The sequence below is a fragment of the Ursus maritimus genome, unplaced genomic scaffold, assembly GCF_017311325.1.
Source record: "Ursus maritimus isolate PB19 unplaced genomic scaffold, ASM1731132v1 scaffold_13, whole genome shotgun sequence".
Classification (NCBI taxonomy): domain Eukaryota; kingdom Metazoa; phylum Chordata; class Mammalia; order Carnivora; family Ursidae; genus Ursus; species Ursus maritimus.
Window position 1 is genome coordinate 22,651,481 of NW_024423675.1, and position 18,961 is coordinate 22,670,441.

The window sequence follows — 18,961 nt, forward strand, 5'->3', positions numbered from 1 at the left end:
TCCGTCAGAAGGCCGCTCAAGGGTACTTGCGTCCCACCGTTACCATAGCGACTGGGCCTCTGGACCGTAGGTCTTGCTGCTTGCCACCATCTTTGAGCTTCGGCAGCTCCGGAGGCCGGGGTAACTGGCGGGTAACTAGGCTTTGGAGTGGGATTTTAAAATGTGTGTCTTTAAAAGTGTCTATGGGCTATCAGAAGTTTAGTTCTTGTTCACAGTCTCAACACCCTGGGAGTTGGGTCAAATTCCGTTTAATCGGACTCCTCGGGACGCTCTGCTTTGGTGCGTCTATCCAACAAGCCCTTTCTTCTAACAGAAAACAGTGTCGCTAAGCACAAAGAAACCCCAGACAAATAGGCGTGTCAGGCTACAACCGAAACGAGGCGGTTTAGACACTTTGACAAAAAAGCGCTTCAGAGACCTAAGCAGTGTTCGTTGAAGCTGTATACTCCCGACATTAACTTCTAGGCCAAATAGAGTGTTCAAAATAAATCAAGACAAATATATAGCTCCAAGAAGCCTACAGTCTAAGATACATAAAAAATACTAAAACGGTTTTTGTGTTACGATATTGTGTGGTGCTGACTGTAAATTCAGTAGGATTCAGTGGGTGGGGATGTAGATCAGTAAATAGAAGTCTAGTGGAAGAGATGAAATTAAAACTAGGCATTAGATTTACGTAAATTAGATGGAAGGAAGAAGACTAAAAAATCAGACATTCCTGAAAATTACCAAGTATCAAAAACTGTCAAGCATTGAAAAACATTCTGAACTCATTGATCAATTTAGACCACATTTCAATTAAGAACTCCCCACTTCTTTACTGAAATTAATAATTTCCACAAAATTCTGAGGAACTACAAAATCCCAGGAAGCCATCTCCATTAAATTAAAACAAAAAAAGTTTTAAGTATATGTACAATTATGTGTGGTGATTAAGATCGATTAGAACACCTTATTCTTCCACCAAGACAAATAATAGTTGTTACTATATTTCTCTGATCGCTGGTAACTTTGAAGTTGCAATGGGTTAGTTTTATGGTGCTTAGGCTTTTCCACATTTCCATTTGTATATTTTTAACCTTGGTACTTATATCCCTTGTGATTAATAGGCAACTTTTAATCCAGAATGTTTTGCAATTGCTAGCTTTTACTCTTAACTGCTTATTAGTGAGCATGGAGTCAATGGGAGTGTAGTCTGGAATCACCAACACTTCACTTCAGATTTTGAGGTTGAAGTCCCAAAGCCTGGGGCTTCCAAAATTTGCAAAGTTTGGTCCAGTTTGTAGGCAGTGATGTTAGTTGGTGTGTGCAGTGAGTTATGGTGTCAGCTCATCTGGTGTTCTGGCTTCTGCAGGCTCTATATCTCATAGAGCACAGTTCATACATGGGAACGAGTTAAATTAAGAAAGTCCTAACAAGTCTCATTAATAACTTCAGTCTGGAGAGAATCAGACTGAGAGGCAATTCTGCTTAAGAATCAAGGCAGAGCCTTATATACCACCATTTCAGGACCTCAGTAGAAGCAGAACAACTTTTTAGAGTTTATATTTTCCAAGAATTCACATTGAAGTCATATGTTTGAGCATAGCCTGGAGTTCAATACACTCCTGATTAGATGGACTGAGACCTCATTTAAGATATTCAGCAAACTCAGAAGAGCAAGCAGAACCCAGGCCATCCTGGAGGGTTATACACAGCTCTAGTGGAGTTATAATATACCTCCTCTGATCCAAAAACAGTGAAAAAAATATAACTTACCTTTCAAACTATAGCTGTAAGTAGAAGAATTGGTTTTAGAAATGAAGAATTAGAAACACAAAGAGGCAGACTAGAGAGCTGAAAATCAAATTACTGATGTAGATGAGAAGCTTGAGATAATCGCAGAGAAAACTGAGGCAAAGGACAAAGGTATTAAATCTCATAGAAGAGAATATATATGAAAGAGACAAAGATGGTTTGACATGAGATTAATAAGTGCCTCTGAAATAGAGAACACAGCAAACGGAAGAAGAAATGTCCTTACTGATATAAAAAATACTAAAGGAAAGAAAATCTATAGATTAAAAGGATACAGGATTAAGAATTATAGGAAAAGTATTAAGAGTACGCTTATCATGGTGAATACTGGGTAATGTATAGAAATGTTGAATCATATTGTACATCTGAAACTAATATAACACTGTATGTTAATTATACTTCAATAAAAAAAAGGATATACCATGTTCCATGGAAAAATTTCTATAGAACAGACAACACTAGGATATATCCTGGTTAAGTTACTCGGTCTTCAGAATTAAAGAATTCTGTGGGCACCCAGGCAAGAAACAAAGGTGGTGGCAGGTCTGAGGGGGGGGATGGTGGAGAAGAAACAATTAGGGTTTGTTAGACTCATTTATAGAACATTCAGTACTGGAAGACGTTGAAAATACATTGCAAAGTTCTGAGGGGGAATAAGATGTGTTCCAAGAAAATTATACTTCTTTGACTTTCCAAGTTGTCACTTGAATATAATTAGAATTTGTGGGGGCTCTATCCATTTTTATTCCTGTTGGCACACTGCATTTCTGAGCCCGTCTCCTCTCTTTCATATAACTTGACAAACACAACCATAGCAACCACCATTTTACCAATATTGTCTTCTAACCTTTTCCACTCAAATTCAAGTTCATTAGTAAATAATCTGTCTTCTAGGTTATCACAAGAGTTTTGCAAAGGTTTTTCCCCACTATATTTGCCACTAATAACGTAAATAACTATCCTTTCAGCTTCCAATAACAGTTTCTTGTCACCTGCTGCCTGACCACTATGCTAATGACTTATATTTTAGATTTTTGTTATGGCAGTTCTTAAGTCTGGACCTAAGTCTGTTTAGGTCATGATAAATTTTGCTAAGTTGTGGTAACAAACTAACTCCTGAATCTCAGGGGTGTAAAACAATGAAGGTTTATATTTTTGCACATGATCCATATCTTTCGGTAGGTCTCTGTGGTTGTGCTTTATGTTTATCTCACTCTGGCACCTGGGTTGCTGAGCTACCACTATTTGGTACATTCTTGCCTTTTGTGGCAGAGAGAAAGACAACTCAAGAGGATCTTGCACTGTATTTAATGGCTGTTGTTAACTCACTGGCCAAAACTAGTCACATGGGCTCTGAGTAATCATAGGGGGCCAGGAATTGCAATTTCCAGAAGGCAGAAAGCCAGAAATATTTGATGAACAACATTTATAAGTACATTACAAGCATTCTCAGACATGATATCAGAATACAGCATTCCCTCTCCTTGAGTATGGACTAGACCTAGTAACTTCTTTCTGATGAACAGAGCTCACACACAGCTCAGCAGCCATCCTGAGTTGGGGAGACAGAATTGAAAATTCTGTGGGACCAAGGCAGCTAGAATTTTCAGAGCCAGAGAGGAGTGAGTGTATTGAGAAAGCTCTGGAGATCTTCAGGGAATTTCTGAGCCTTAAACTGAGTACTGATCAATATATGTATGTGGGTAAACTACTTGAGACTGAGGAATGAACCACTGGGAAGAAGCAGGCAGAACAATTTTGGGGGTTCACACAAGGCTGGGACTAGTTTACATTCCCAGTATCTTTAGTGGAAGAGCCCTGTAATATCTGGGAGTGTTGAGTACACTAAGGATATTGCCTCAGTAGGGGAGAGAAATTAGCCATAGATGAAAGGCTGTTCTCATCTAGCCCAGGAAAAGTGTAAAATCAAGCCTCCAAAGAGCCAAGCTATTTCCACGTAACTGTGTTCCAGATAAAAACTTGAAAGTGCTTAGAGGACTAAAAATAAAATCCAGTCTTCAACAACGTAAAATTCACGATGTCTGGCATCAGATGAAAAATTGCAAGATAGGCAAAGATGTAGAAAACACTCCATATGAGGTTAAAAGGAATCAGTAAAAGCAAACCAAGAAATGGCACAAATGAAAGAATTGTAGAAGAGGACATTAAAATAATATAAATACACTCCATATTTTCAAGAAGGCAGAAGGAAGCATGGAAAGATTAAGAAGAGACAAATATAAAAGACCCAAGTCAGACATCTAGAAATAAAAAAGAATGCAATGTCTAAGATGAAAAGTACACTGGATGGAATTAAGAGCAGATTAGACGTTGTAAATGAAAAGAGTAATGAACTTAAAGATTTAACAGTAGAAATTATTCAAAGTAGAACCAAAAGAAAGTAAAAAAGGATCAGTGAGCTATGGGACAACTTCAAACAGCTTTTTATACAGTAATTGGAGTTCCAGAAGGAGGAAACAAAAACATACTTGAAGAGATAATATCTGAAAAGTTTTCATGTGTGATAAAAACTATGAACCCACAGACCCAAGAAGCTCAATGAAACTTTAGACGCAGGAAACAGGAATAAAACCACACCAAGCACATTATAATCAAATTAATACCAGCGACTAAGAAAAATATTAAAAGCACCCAGAGGAAAAAAGGTACACTACATGTAGAGGAACAAAGTTAAGAATAAAAGCAGACTTAGAAACAATGCAAGTCCGAGAACTGGAGCAAAATCTTTAAGTACTTAAAAAGAGCCCCACAAAACAAAACTGTTGACAGGGTTTTATACTCAGCAAAAATATTGTTCAAAAATGGAGATGAAAAAAGTGGAGGTGAAGTAAAAACATACAAAAACGGAATGAATTGATTGCTAGTAGACTAGAACTGTTAAATGAAAATCTTCATTCAGATAAAAGGAAAATGATGTTGGAGGGAAATCTGGACCTACTGAAGGGGATCAAGACCAAGAAAATGATAAATATGTGGGTAAACATAAAAGAGTTCACTTGTTTTTAAATTTTTCTTTAAAAACAGTTGCTTAAAGAGAAACTTATAATGTGTTGTGGGGTTTATAATATATGTAGAAGTAAAATGTATGATAAAATAATACAGAAGTGTAAGGTTCTTTTGGTGTATGTGAAGTGGAATAATGTTATTTAAGGCAAACAGAAAAGTTAAAAATGTGTACTATAAACCCTAAAGTAACCAAAGAGAAAACAAAAAGTTGTAAAGCAATAAGCCAATAATGAAGATAGAATAGATTCATAAAATATACTCAGGTGTGTCAAAAGAACAGAATAAGAAAAAAGGGAAAAAAGAACAGATAGCACAAATAGAATACAAATAGCAAGAGGGCATACAAATTCAGTTATATCTGTCACATTAAATGTAAATAATTGACATGCTAATTAAAAGTCCGAGATCATCAGAGTAGATAAGAAAAAGCAAAAGTCAACTATATACTGTTTATAAGAAAACCACGTTGACTCTAAAGACCAGATAGGTGAAAAGTAAAAAGACAGGAAAAGATACATTATACTAAAATTAATGAATAGAAAGTATCTATATAAATTTCAGTCAAGAATATTACTAGAGATAAAGTATCTAAATAAATATTACTAGAGATAAAGTATCTATATAAATTTCAGAGCACAGAATATTACTAGAGATAAAGAAGGATAGTTTTTAATAATAAAGTTATCGATTCATTAGGAGGACATAACACTATTAAATATTTAGGTACCTAATATTAGAGCTTCAAAATATGTGAAGCAAAAACTGGCAGAATAGAAAGGAGAGACAGATACATTCATAATTATATTTGGAGATTTCAACATCCTTATTTCAAAAATTGATAAAGAAGAATACAGGAAGTCAGTAAGAATGCAGAAGACTTGAACAACTCTACCAACCAAGTAATTACAGTGATAGAACACTTCACACAGTGACAGCAGAATATACATTCTTTTCAAGAGTATGTGGAACTTATCAAGGTAGTCCATATTCCGACCGTAAGCAAGTCTCAATAAACATAAAAGAATTATAATCATACAAAAATGTTCTCTGCCAACAATGGAATCTAAGAAATCAATAAAGAAGAACTAGCTAGAATATTTTCATGTATTTGAAAACAAAATAACACTGTTCTAAATAACTCATAGGTCAAAGAAGAAACCAAGAGGGAAATTTTTAACTGAAGGTAATGAAAATACAACATTTCAAAATTTGTGGAATGAATCTCAGGTAGTGCTTTGATGGATATTTATAGAATTAAATGCTTATATCAAGAAGGTAGGTCTCAAATCAATGATCTAGGCTTCCTTTTTAAGATACTAGAAAAAGAGAAACAGATTAAGTCCAAAGTAAACAGAAAAAAAGGAAATACTAAAGATTGGAGAAGAAATCAAATAGAAAACAGACAACAGAGAAAAATCAATGAAACCTAATACGTTTCTTGAAAGAGTAAAAGTCTTTTGTGAGCTTCCTTGCTCATAAAGTCTTTAACTTGGGTTTATGTTCCTGCTCGGTTTAGCCTCTACTTATTTCTCTGACCTTATTTCTTTCTTATTTTTTCTACTATGGTTATGCTGGCCTTTCATATTTTCTGTTGTCTTCTCTGCTGGCACATAATCTTTGCACATGCTGTTTCCTCTGTTTGCCCCATCCTCAACTGTCTCAATGTTTTTACTTCCCACCCATTTTCACCTAGTTAATGTCTACTTGTTCTTTAGACTTTGATTTGATATCCTAGTGTAGGACATAGACTACCCTAACCTGTAAATTCTACTAGGATAGACACTGTGTTTGTTTCGCTCAATGTTTTATCTTCAGCACTTAACATATGTCTGGCTCATGGTGGATTCTCAGCAAATATTTGTTGTACGAATGAATTATTCCTAGTAATAGATCTATTGTCTTAGGATATGACAAGTTCAAGCATTACTCCTTTTCTGCATCTCATGGATCAATATTCTGAGGATTGAAAGATTATTATTACTCTCAGGCTTATAAGGATTAAGAAAGAATAATTAGAGATTTCACCATCTCCAACACCCCTCCCCCAATATCTATACTTAACATATTCATCCATTTCTCTGTGAAGATCTGCTGGAGAGTCAAGTTCATTTTGTGATGTATTATTACTCTAGTGCTAGAAAGTTTCATCATTAAGGCTACTGTTTGGTTTATTTCATTGTGTCCCCCATACCAAAAAAAGAAACTTGGTGCAACTTGTGCCAAATAACTAGTTAAAAATCATAGTAAATGAGAGGAATTTATGAATACTTCACATGCAGATACTTCACTTTGTAGTTTAAAAATATATCGATGACTAAAAAAAAAATCAATGCTTCAACACTGATTTCAAGAATTATGCACAAAGATAAAAGAATGTGTGCTGATGGAATTTTTGTATCTCAGACATTGGCTTTATTACATATTAGATTTTTGTTCCTCAAAACAACTCTATGATGTAGAAATTCATACCATTTTTTCAGGCAAACTTTTAGTGATTTGCTCAAAGTCTCAGAGTTAACATGGTATTAAAATTCAAACCTAATTCTCATGTCAAAACCTATTGTTTTCCCACAGCCATCTCCACTAGAAAATGTAAACTATTAAAAATTTTTGCCATCCTAAGGATCAAATGTTTAGGTCCTAATGATACATTAGCTAACAATGGCTAGCAATTATTTCAGTTTGTCTAACTATGACACAGTCAGTTAAATGGTTTCTCTTAGCTAAAATTGTGATCAACTATTCACACATAGCACCCTAGGAAGAAAAAGAAGGTAAAGGTAAGATTTTGTCTAACATCAACTTAATTATGTAAAATGCCAACTTTCTGTCGTGTAAATCATATGAAAACAAAACAGTGGGAACTTAGAAAATGTGGGTAGTAAAAAAAGGTTTTCATTAAATGAAAAAAATGCTTAATGTCATTTAATAGTTTGTCATCAACTCTGAAAATGGGAAAAAAAAGATTAGCTGAAGGGAAATGTTCTGGCTTAAAGATATACTTTAGTATAACATTCAGTGAGGTGAGCTATTGCTACAGAAGTTGGGGCAGAGAGGGCAGTCCAGAAGATAAGTTTCATCTTGTTGCTGGGGCTATGAACTATGACACATTTTATTCTTTAGCAGATAGGAACCTATATGAAGGAATTCTGATGTCATAATTTTTGGGTGTCACTGGGACATTGATCATCATTCCTTTGGCGGAGATGGTACAAACAGAGGAGAGCCTCAGTGTCCAGAGAACAGAACAAGAGGACAGTACAAGATGTATTCTTATTTTCTCAATTGTCTTTATTTCTGTCATTTGGGAATTTAAAGGTTCTTGAGGAAATAGAAGAGGTAGTCCAGGCATTAGGGAGAAGATATAAAGAATCCCACGTAGGAAGGGTCATAGCGAAATTTGTAAAAGGGCAGTTTGAGGACTTTGGTGTGGGATGAGGTCATAGTTAGATTGGATTAATTTGTATTAATAGTTAAGGGAAAAACTGGAATATACAAATAATGAGGAAAATGGGATATAAAGTGAGAAGAATCTCTTGATTTTGTACAGATTAGACTGTAGGTTTAGAATATAAATTCATTCATAGATTAAAATATTTCATATCATTGGAGAATAAGGCTGTGATAAGAATAAGACTGTCAAACTTTAGAGACAATTCTGAGTTTCAGCTGCTGGAGCTATGAATTGTGACATTTTATTCTTTAGCAGGTAGGAAACTATGTGAAAGAATCTTCTGATGTAATAATTTCTGGGTGTCACTGGAACATTTGATCATCATTCCTTTGGCAATTCCAGCCTTCTATGGAAGGTCAGTAGAAGCAGTTGATTTATTCACCTCTACAGGAATCAGACTCAGCCTATTTTGGTAAGTCTATGTATCCTTGGTAAAATTAACTAAAACTTAATACCTACATATATTAGATAATTTTTCTAAACCATAGATTTTATTGTAGTTTTACTAGCTTGTTATTGAGCATACCACTTTTTTCCTTGATAAAGGAAACATAATAAAAACGATTACATATAGTATTCAAATTCCTAAACTGTAATAATTTAGTTTTATTATTACAATAAACACTTACTTATTAGGCATAGAATACTGTTCTAGGCATAAAAAACAGTTATAAGTCATACTTCATTTTTCCTGTCTTTTGTTGAACACATGTAAATTGATACAAAATAGTTATTAGCTACTGTGTGCCTAGCCACTGTTCTAGGTATTCACGATTCAGTCAGTGGTGACAAAGACAGTCATGAAGTTGGGCGGGGGGGGGGGCAATGATTAAGCAAAAACATTTACAAAAAATTAGGGTGCTGGTTCTCAAGAGGGGTGATTTCTTCCCCTTCTCCACCAGGGAACATTTGGCAGTTTCCGGAGACATTTTTGATGGTCGCAAGTTTGGGGGAGGGGTGCTCTTGGCATGTGGTAGGTAGAGGCCTTGATGCTGCAAAACATCTACAAAGCACAGGCCAACTTCTCTCCCCAACAAAAAACTATCTGGCCCCAGATGTGCATAGTGTCACATTGAGAAATCCTGAATTAGAGTGATAACTGTTGCAAAGCCAAAATAGAGAGTGCTATGAAAACTTCTATAATGGAGTGGTTATGGAAGGCTTCTCTGAGCAAGTGAAATGTAAATTCAGACTTAATGAGTTGGGCCTAGTAAGTAAGGAGTGGGGAGCAGTGGGCTGGGGAAGAGTTCCGAGTAGAGGCACTAGTAGCCAGTAAAGAGCTTATTTTGTATAGTTGTGTGTGTGTGTGTATGTATATCACACTTATTGTGTGTCTCACATATACATTATGTCATGTGTCTGTGTGTGTACATATATTTAATAATGCCCAGTAGCATCTGCTGGGACTAATAGTTAACATTTATTGAGCACTAACTATGTGTTAGGCACTGCATTTTATGTCTTAGCTTATTTAATCCTCACTATTACCCTGAAAGGAGATACTATTATTCCCAATTTATCCTTGAGAAGCATACTTGGTTAAGTACCTTGCTTAGGATTACATAGTCTGTCCAACTCTCCCACTTTCTTAACTATTGCGCTGTAAATGGAGAGAGGTGGGGGAGATGAATGACCATCAGGAATAGGGTTAATGGAAGCTGTCATGGAGGATGTGAGGCTCGGCTATACTTGTGAGGAAAAGAAGGGCTTAGCAGAGAGGCAGTGGGGAGTGGAAGTAGGGGCTCAAGCTTGTTGCTTGTAACACCCATTTCAAGCAAACTGTTTTGTTGTTTTTTTTTCACACAGCAGAAATAGACTTCAATAATGTTGACCATAAGGCACAGTTTACTTCTACCATCTAGTGGCTGTTTTATATTTGTTGCTAGACTTCAAATTGTATGTAAGGGGGAGTTGTGTAATATAGCATTTATATACTTTTATAGATATTTTAAAATGTCATTTTCAGAATGTTTCTAAATACCTATGACAAAATAATAACATTAAAGTCTCCAAAGAGCTTTTTGAAGACAACTCAGCCCCATGCCATTATTTTAACTTTCTAATCTAGGTTTTCAGTGAATTATGCCTTTTCGGTTTGGGACCCAGCCAAGGAGGTTTCCAGTGGAAGGAGGAGATTCTTCCACTGGGCTGGAATCTGGGCTGAGCTCCAGTGCTGCCTGTAATGGGAAGGAGATGTCACCAACTAGGTAAGGTCTGCTCATCCTAATGACCGAGGAAATGCGTAATGGCTATTATCAATAGCAGCTCTAGTTGATGTTCAATATCAGCAAGACAGAAGTCAGGACCGTTAAATTAATATTAACAAACACTGTTGTTATTAAATTAGTATTAGCAGATTCCAGGTTTTCTTACCGTAGTTTGTTTTTGGTACCTCTGTCTCAGTGATAGACCGATTCTTTTTTTTTTGGACATTTTTAGCTAGATTGTTGTTGTTTTTGTTGTTGATAGTTACAAGAAAGATAACATTCATTTAAACAAGCAAATCTTTAGGGCTACTATATGCTAGGCATAAAGCTACAAATATGAAGAAGACCCCCATCTCAGATTTAGTGTTACTTTGGCTTTGATTTGATTTTTAGCAGAGAGATAGTAATATAGAGTATGAATGTTTTATAGAACAAAATCACTTTCTGCAAATTGAAGAAAACTGTAACAAATAGGATTTGTTCCACTTTTCTGCTGCTTACCATAGCAAACATCAAATACTACATTGTTAGATTTCTCACATCTTGGAAATTTTTAGAACACAGATTTGAGCTTAATGAGGCAGGTACTTAAAAAAAATCAGTTATTCAAGGATGTAGTACTATTTTGGGAAGTATTTGGGAAGTACCAAGCACTCGTCTTTAGAAATGTCTGAGGTTAGGTGATTATCTGGTGGGAATGTTGGAACAGAAATTCAAGCACTGGATGTATTTTTGGACTAGATGTCATTTAAAGATTCTTTTAAACCTGAGATTCAATCAACATTTGAATAGTATATGGAATAGTATGTTCAGTTTTATATTTTTCACAAACATTGTAGGTTTTAGATCACTCAATTGGAGTGATTGCATAAATTGCCATAGTATTATCACTATGTTTACAACTATGCACTTCCCTCCCGCCTTTTTTTGCCATTTAGCAATCACTGCATACCTTTCAAAATGATCACGCAGAGGGTTATTTTATATTTATGAATTCCCTGTGACTAAATGTATGGCGACAGCCACAATTTCTTTGCAACTTAAGTCTAAAATGGCTCATCAGTGCCACGGTGTTATAATTATATTGTGACATTCAAAGATTTCAAAATGATTTAAAACAGTTGATATGCAAACTTTGCTGCTCTGAAAAAATTTCCTTTTTAGTATCTAACCACATGTCATTTGCTCTTTTATTCAGGCAACTCCGAAGATGCCCTGGAAGTCATTGCCTTACAATAACTGATGTTCCCATCACTGTCTATGCAACAATGCGAAAGCCACCCGCACAAAGCAGCAAGGAAATGCATCCTAAATAGCATCATTAAGCCTTTTGTAGAGGTCTGACTAGGTCAAGGGTAATGGGCCAGTATCATCTTATGATCTGATAAACAAATAAAAGTGGTGGCACCTTTGGATGATGACAATAGTGGAAATATTTTCTTTTAGTAGGAAAAGACACAATGTCGTCTGTAAAATATGTAGTGATAAGCCATCAGTTATGTTTGATAGATAAGACAGAATAATATTTCACAATTAGAAAGTACTTTAGAGATCATTTTGCTCACAGTGGATCATTAATATCAATAATTCAAGATGAAGGTTAATCCACCTTGATTATCAATCATGAAAGGCCTGTTCTAAATACTTAATGTGTTTTAGGCTGGTTTTCTTTGTTTATATTTGGGTTGCCACTTAGCTGAATCCTTTCACTTGAATACCCTAAGCCAGTTTCTGGCTTGATATCTTTTTTTTAAAAAAAGATTTTATTTATTTATTTGACACAAAGAGAGCGAGAGAGAGCAAGAGAGAGAGCACAAGTAGGGGGAATGGCAGGCAGAGGGAGAGGGAGAAGCAGGCTCTTCACTGAGCAAGGAGCCTGATGCGGGGCTCAATCTCAGGACCCTGGGATCATGACCTGAGCCGAAGGCAGATGCTTTACTGAACTGAGCCACCCAGGCATCCCAATAAATTGTAAACCTTAGAGTTATCTCTAAAAACAAACAATAACAGAGAGCTAATACCCAATAGTGGAGATAAAATGGACTAAATACCACTCAATCCTAAAGAAGTCATTTCTTTATGGGAAATGGGAAAATGGGAAAAAGGATACTAAGATAATGAATTTAAGCCAAATTATATTGATATTTATATTAATTACAAAAGGTTGAAATACTTCAATGACTAGGCAGAGTCATTTTCTACCCCTGATTGGCTAGAAAAGAAGATGCTATCTACTTGAACTTACTTTAAATACTAAGAGACATGTAAGTTAAAAATATGAAAGGTAAAAATAGATATACCATGTAAACATTTATCAAAAGAAAGTTGGAATAGCCTATATTGATTATAGACAAGACAATTTTAGAACGAAGAATACTACCAGGAATAAAGAGAGGCATTTCATAATGTTAAAATGGTTATAACAATTTTAAGTGTTTATGCAGAGCTTTGAAGTATATGAATCAAAAACTGATAAAATTGAAAAGAAACAATTTTATAGTTGGAGATTTCAACATCTTTCAACAACTGGAAGAAGAATGATAGTATAGCAGAGACTGTACATTCTTTTCAAGTACACATGGAAAACTCACCAAGAATAGACCACACTGAGGTCAACAAGGCAAGTCTCAATAAATTGAAAAATAGGCAAAATATGCAGAGTATGCAAGTATATTCCACAGTAGAATTAAGTTAGAAATCAATAGAAAAATATCCAGAGAATCTCCAAATATTCGGGTACTTAAATGACAGGTTTTCAAATAACCCGTGAATAAAGAAATGGCAGGAGAAATTAGAAGAGTATGTTGAGCTGAATGAAAATGGAAACACAACATATCAAAATGGATGGCGTACAGTTGAATAGTGCTTATAAAACATTAAATTCTTTCATTAGAAAAAAAATCTCAAGCGAATGATCTAAGCTTTCACCTTAAGAAAACAGAAAAGATGGGCAAACAAAACCCAAAAGAGGCAGTAAGAAAGAAATAATAAAGACCAGAGATCAATAAAATAAATAATAGAGAAAAATCAATGAAACCAAAAGCTGGTACTTTGAAAAGATCGATAGAATCGATAAACCTCTAAACAGAATTATCGGGGAAAAAAGAAGACACAAACTACTGATATCAGGAATGAGAATAGAGACATTACTGTAGATCATAAAGACATATTAAAAGGATAAATCAGTAAGTTTTTTACCAGCATGAATTCTTTATTCTTCTAAAGCCTCTGCCTTGAGTAAATGGCTGCTTACATTGCTTACATTGCTAGATATGGGCTTTCTGTGAGGGACTGTAAACAGGTTTGGGGGCATCATGCTTTCATAACCTTCCTCCAGGATGACATCAGCTCATTAGTCATTCATCTTTAGATGTGATCATTTTAAAACATATTCTGTTGAGGCAGCTGATTGAGCTCACTGTAAATGCACTATGGTCTGGCTAGGTTGGTGAGGCACTCAGGGCTGAGCAGCCGCCATTACTATACTTCAGGAGCTCCTTGAGGGATTCAACTGCTGCTTCTGGCTGGTCATATCATCTAGCTTCCTCTTCTGTGTGCTTTTTCCTGTCCCATACCTTGGCAGATGATAACAGGCTTTCATTCCTCAGACTCATCTACCTGCCCCCCCCATCCCCCCCACCCCGCCCCGCACCTGCCACCTGGGCCATTCTGCCCCCTAGCAGTGTCCTCTGGGGATGATGTCCTCTGGTGTTGTGAAGTTTAAAAACGGAGTGGCCTTATCCATGTAGCCAAACTTCTTCCCTACTTTTCAGGACTTGAAAGGTTACCAAAGATCTGAGGGAGTGCTTCTTGTCTCTCTGGTGGGCTGTACCATTTTTTCCCTGTTCTACCCCTACAATCTCAGCAATCAGAGATCCCTGGGGCTCAGGGGATCCCAAGGGGAGAATCAATACCAGATTTTTTTTTCCCTCAAGAGTCCCAGGCACTTTACAAGTGACTGCACTGGGAGGTAAGGTGAGGGGTAACTTTTATGGAAATTCTGCTTTCCTGAAATTCACTCAGCAAATATTTATTGAACATAAACCTAGGTGTCAGGTGCTATTCCATTGTTCTTACAACACATCAGTGAATAACACAGACACAATTTCATGGAGTTTACATTCTGGATGGTGCCTCATTTTGTTGCCCTTCTAGCCTCTTTATATAGACCGTGTGTGTGTGTGTGTGTGTGTGTGTGTGTGTGTGTGTGCGCGCATGCGCGATATTGGGGGATTGTCATGTTACATTGCTGGTTGTGCTGAAATGGCTTCTCTGAGTTAGTCCTAAAGGAGAAGGGATTGACTTCACACTTCAAAAGTGACGTATTTACTGTTTTATGGTCCCAGCTATGGGCTGTAGTCACAGATTAAAAGAAATAGAAAGACTCTACCTGACACCCTCTACTACTATGTTACATACAAGGATGTGGGGGCCCAGAGAACAAATAGATCCTAGTATTTTCTGAAATACATTCCACCTACAAACTCCAGGCTGAGAATCGAGTGGTGTGTTCTAGACAACGGGCAGGTAGATGTATTATTCTACATCTAGAGAATGGGAAATGCTAAGTTCTTTTTCTTTCTTTTTTAAAAGTGCGTGTTTATAAATGTGTGTTAAACACTTAAAACCATGCTTTCAAATAGTTTTATTTTGGCTTCAGCCTCTACTGCTAAGTCCTTGATTCTTTCATGTTTCCCAGTCCAGAATTTTAAGAGAAAATATCTGATGATTTGAATTCATCGTCACACACCTCCAGATAATGGGATGTTGCTTCACTGGGAAGCTATGGTACAGTATTCTTGTCCAATCAGCTGTAGTCATGACAAAAGGAGGTAGGACACAGGCCTAAATAGGGCTCTTCCTTCAAACTGGGGCTATGGGAGGCCTCTTCATTGTGAAAGGGCTCTGAACTGGCAGGGACCAAAACAATAATTGGTCAAAATTACTATGAGCACCCAACCCATGTTTCTCTATATGAAATCCCGATATACTATGTTTAAAAGAAAAAAAATAATGACTTTTTTTTCTCCCTAGACAGAAGATGAAAGAAGATGGAGTCCCATCTAAGAGCTGAATCAGGCTCTTAAGAATGGCAAATTCGGTTTCAGGTCATCGTGTGGTGGTCAGGAGTTATATGGGTCAGTAGATTCAGTAGATTCTCATTTGTCAAGTATACGAATGTGAAATACGCTGCAAAGTGGCTTTGTAAATTGTGGAGAAGGTAGAAGAATTTTTGTGTTTTCAGTCTATATATGTGAGTCCATGCACATGCGTGCAGGAACCACTAAGTAGGTCCAGACAGGGTCTGCAGCTGGGCTGGTTTTGTTTACTTTGTGCTATTGCTGAGAACGAGGAACTAGGTGGCCCTCTAGGATGCTTCTGGAAAATCTTTTAAAAAAGAAAATGGTAGGGTGTTTCAGAATCACTTCTTCCTGTTTGGGTCTGATGGAGGGAATATTATGATGGTGCAGTGTGTTTTGAGCACTGGTTCAGTCTGTACTTGTTAAGGCTCTACACTCTTGGATTCAGAGTTTTTGTTTAGATGTCACATATGTTTACAAGGTTTTGTTTGGTCAGCCTGGTATTGTGGTTGCTGTTGCTTTAATTTAATTAGTTACCAGCAGAAACTCAGGCCATTCCAAATGGCCCAAATTTAACATTTCCAGCTTCTGTTGGAAATTCTGGTCCTTTAAGACTTGTGTTTTTTCATGGTGAGAGTCAGCTGAGTTGAGCATCTGCTGGCTTTCTAGATAAGCCTGGCAAGTGCCCTCTTGATTTTGTCAGTCAGACCCTACCAGCTTTACTCCTTTATGGTAACTCTCTGGCTCTGTAGGGATTTGGGTTTGTGACTCCAGCTTTAGAGGACAACTGATAGCTGGCAGATAGTTCTCTGGAGGCAGGAAGCAAGGGGGTAATCATGCTGCCCCTTGTTTTGAAACCTGGTTCTTTGGCCTAGTTGAATGACAGCCGGCAATATATCCCTAACTTTTCTAAGTCTCAAGTTTCTCATCTCTGAATGCCACCTCATAGAATTAATGTAATGATCAAATCAACTTCAGCTTCTCATGGAGGTTGGCATATAGTTATTCCTCTATGAATTGATATTAGCTATTTTCATTGATATCTTCAACTTTATTATTAATGTACCTGAGACAGGAGGCTAGCAGGGGATTACATATATATATAAAATTTACATATATATTTTCCCCCAAGGTTAGAGATTATTTTATTCCCTTAGTAATTCCTCAAAATATTTTATGCCCTCTTCCCTTACCCCTAAAAGTTATTCCTTCTACATATCCTTAATCCTATTCTGTGAGGGCCTATTTTCTCTCATTCTGTCTTCAATGTTGATTATCTTTTCGGGTAGTATTCTTTTATTTCAGTTTCTGTATTTTAATATCACACCAGCTATTCAAGGCTATTTTTTCTAGACTTTATGAATCTAGAAACCTAAGAAAATCATAAAATTAGATAATACTAGTTGTGTGTAGTTATGTGGGGGAAAAAAAACCTTTAATAAGAACTTTTGTACTCTTGAATAGAATTTTATGATTATGTCTTACTTTCTTTGCTGTAGTGTCTTCTACGACTCATATAGAACACACAGTAATAATATCTTACAGGAGCCTCCCCTCATGCTGTTTTATTTTTCTTTTAAAGAAATAAGGGGAAAAAGGTGGTTTAACTCCTTTTTTTCTTCTCTAGAAAAAAAATTAAATTATGCTTCCATTTTTCTAATAATTTGTTAGAAATTTACTTTATTCAACCTTTTAACTGCTATAAACTTTAAATATTCTTGTTATCCTGATAGATTAAACAAAAGTACTAAAAACAAATCTGCCATCTAATTCCAGATTTTATGTAAATTAGTAAATGTTTTCAGGATAAAGAAAAGTAAACCTCAGATATTTTGGTGTAATTCAATTCAAAGAAAGATGAATCTGAGAATCTAGCCATACTTACAAATGTGTGCCAGTGTTTATTTAGAATCCCTTCTATTTTATTAGAAACAGGAACAGTAATTTCACCAGCAGGAAATAATACAATGCAAGTAAGTGTGACACTCCTTTGATTGTTGTTCACTGCAGACATTTTGGATCCAAGGTAAGAACCCAAACGAGAGATAATAAACATCCATTCCCTGACGATTCATTTAAGTCCTGTTCAACTAGATGAAGGCTCCCACTGGGAGGAAAAGTTGCTGTTCCTCCCGGCTGGCTTTGCGTTTCTTTCAGTGCTCTAAAGAACTTTGTACGGGGGCAGCCTTGCTCTGCCGTGTCAGGCTGCGGGACAGGAGTTGATGCTCACGGCTCCGCTGACCAGGGCTGCTTTGCTGAAGCTCACAGGGCGCCCGTCAATCACAAAGTGACGGATGCAGCCTGTGAAGGGTCTGCCGGGGGCCAAGCGTGGTGTCAGTAGAGACTCTGGAAAAAGGAAGAAATGAAAACAAAGATTGCAGGTGAGCCCTTCCAAGTCCAAATGTGACTCTGGCACAAGTATATGTAACGACTGCTCACATCATCAAGATGATTTACATGTCAAAATGGAATATAGTGATAATTGACTCATTTTCTCAGGAGCTTTATCTGCTTTTGAAGTAATGTGGACATGTGGTAATTTTAAAGTTCTGCCATGTTTTCCATGATCCAAGTTCTGAGTGTATTTCAGCTATCTTCTGGGGCCGAAATTTACCACTTACGTATACAACTCCAGTAGTGAATTTTCAGGATCTGCCCCTGCTTATGCTTCTTAGAGTTAATTTTACCTGGGTCTTACTTATTTTGTGTGATTTACTGAGAAAAGCAGAAGGAATTTTTGCTTCTACACTATTTTTAGACTTGGTTAATGTTTCTGTTTAATTTGTATCATTACCCTTCACCCTTAAGCCCCCACATTTTTGCCAAGCTCATAAAATATAATGAGAAAATAATGAATTCACATAAGCTAAATTTTAATTTTTCTGAGCTCAGGGTTTAAGAACTATAAATAGGATAATGATAACTAGTCTGGTCTTTGTATGGGCACAGGTGCCCTGTCGTATGCCAGGGGAACTTCCTCCCCTTATCTTAATTAGAGATCTAGAAGAAGCCTTATGCTTATTAATTGTACAGATACAATTAAATGTGTTGGATGATAGAAGCAATATAATTTAAAGCAATTTAGAGAGCTTAGAAATATCATGGAATTAAAATCCATTTAGTCAAAGCTTATTATTATGTACAAACCGCTATGTGAGCAGTAGCAGATAAAAGATGGAAAACACTTAGAAATCACTAACTCAGGAAGGAGCATAAAACAGGACAGCAAATTAAATATCATCAAGCAGCTGTGATAAGTTTTCTGAGCTGTGTAGATTAAGACTATGCAGAAGCTTTGTACTGAAAATAAATCATGGAAATCGCATTTCATATTTAGAATGATAATTATGAAGTTTTAGATTTGGAAGGGGCTGAGAGATCACTTCCCTTTGTCT

The 18,961-nt window shown here is 36.4% G+C and overlaps 2 protein-coding genes across 4 annotated transcripts in view; one reads left to right on the top strand and one right to left on the bottom strand.

The window, feature by feature from the left end:
- Positions 1-14: 14 nt before the first annotated feature.
- On the top strand, positions 15-11,903 carry FAM229B (family with sequence similarity 229 member B). Of its 3 annotated transcripts, none has more exons than XM_008706204.2 (4): positions 15-120; positions 8,531-8,690; positions 10,347-10,485; positions 11,684-11,903. In XM_008706204.2, the coding sequence occupies exons 3-4, from the start codon at positions 10,361-10,363 to the stop codon at positions 11,799-11,801; spliced, it is 243 nt and encodes an 80-aa protein (XP_008704426.1). In that variant the 5' UTR covers positions 15-120; positions 8,531-8,690; positions 10,347-10,360; the 3' UTR covers positions 11,802-11,903. The 3 variants fall into 3 exon arrangements, with proteins under 3 accessions (XP_008704426.1, XP_008704428.1, XP_008704427.1); XM_008706206.2 differs by having other exon boundaries at positions 17-131; XM_008706205.2 differs by having other exon boundaries at positions 17-120; positions 8,534-8,690.
- Positions 11,904-17,444: 5,541 nt separating this feature from the next.
- LAMA4 (laminin subunit alpha 4) overlaps positions 17,445-18,961 on the bottom strand; it is a 137,381-nt gene continuing 135,864 nt past the window's right edge. Inside the window, exon 38 of the mRNA XM_008706201.2 lies at positions 17,445-17,912. Within this exon, the coding sequence (XP_008704423.2) occupies positions 17,767-17,912 (146 nt within the window). The 3' untranslated portion in view covers positions 17,445-17,766. The remainder of the gene's footprint in view (positions 17,913-18,961) is intronic.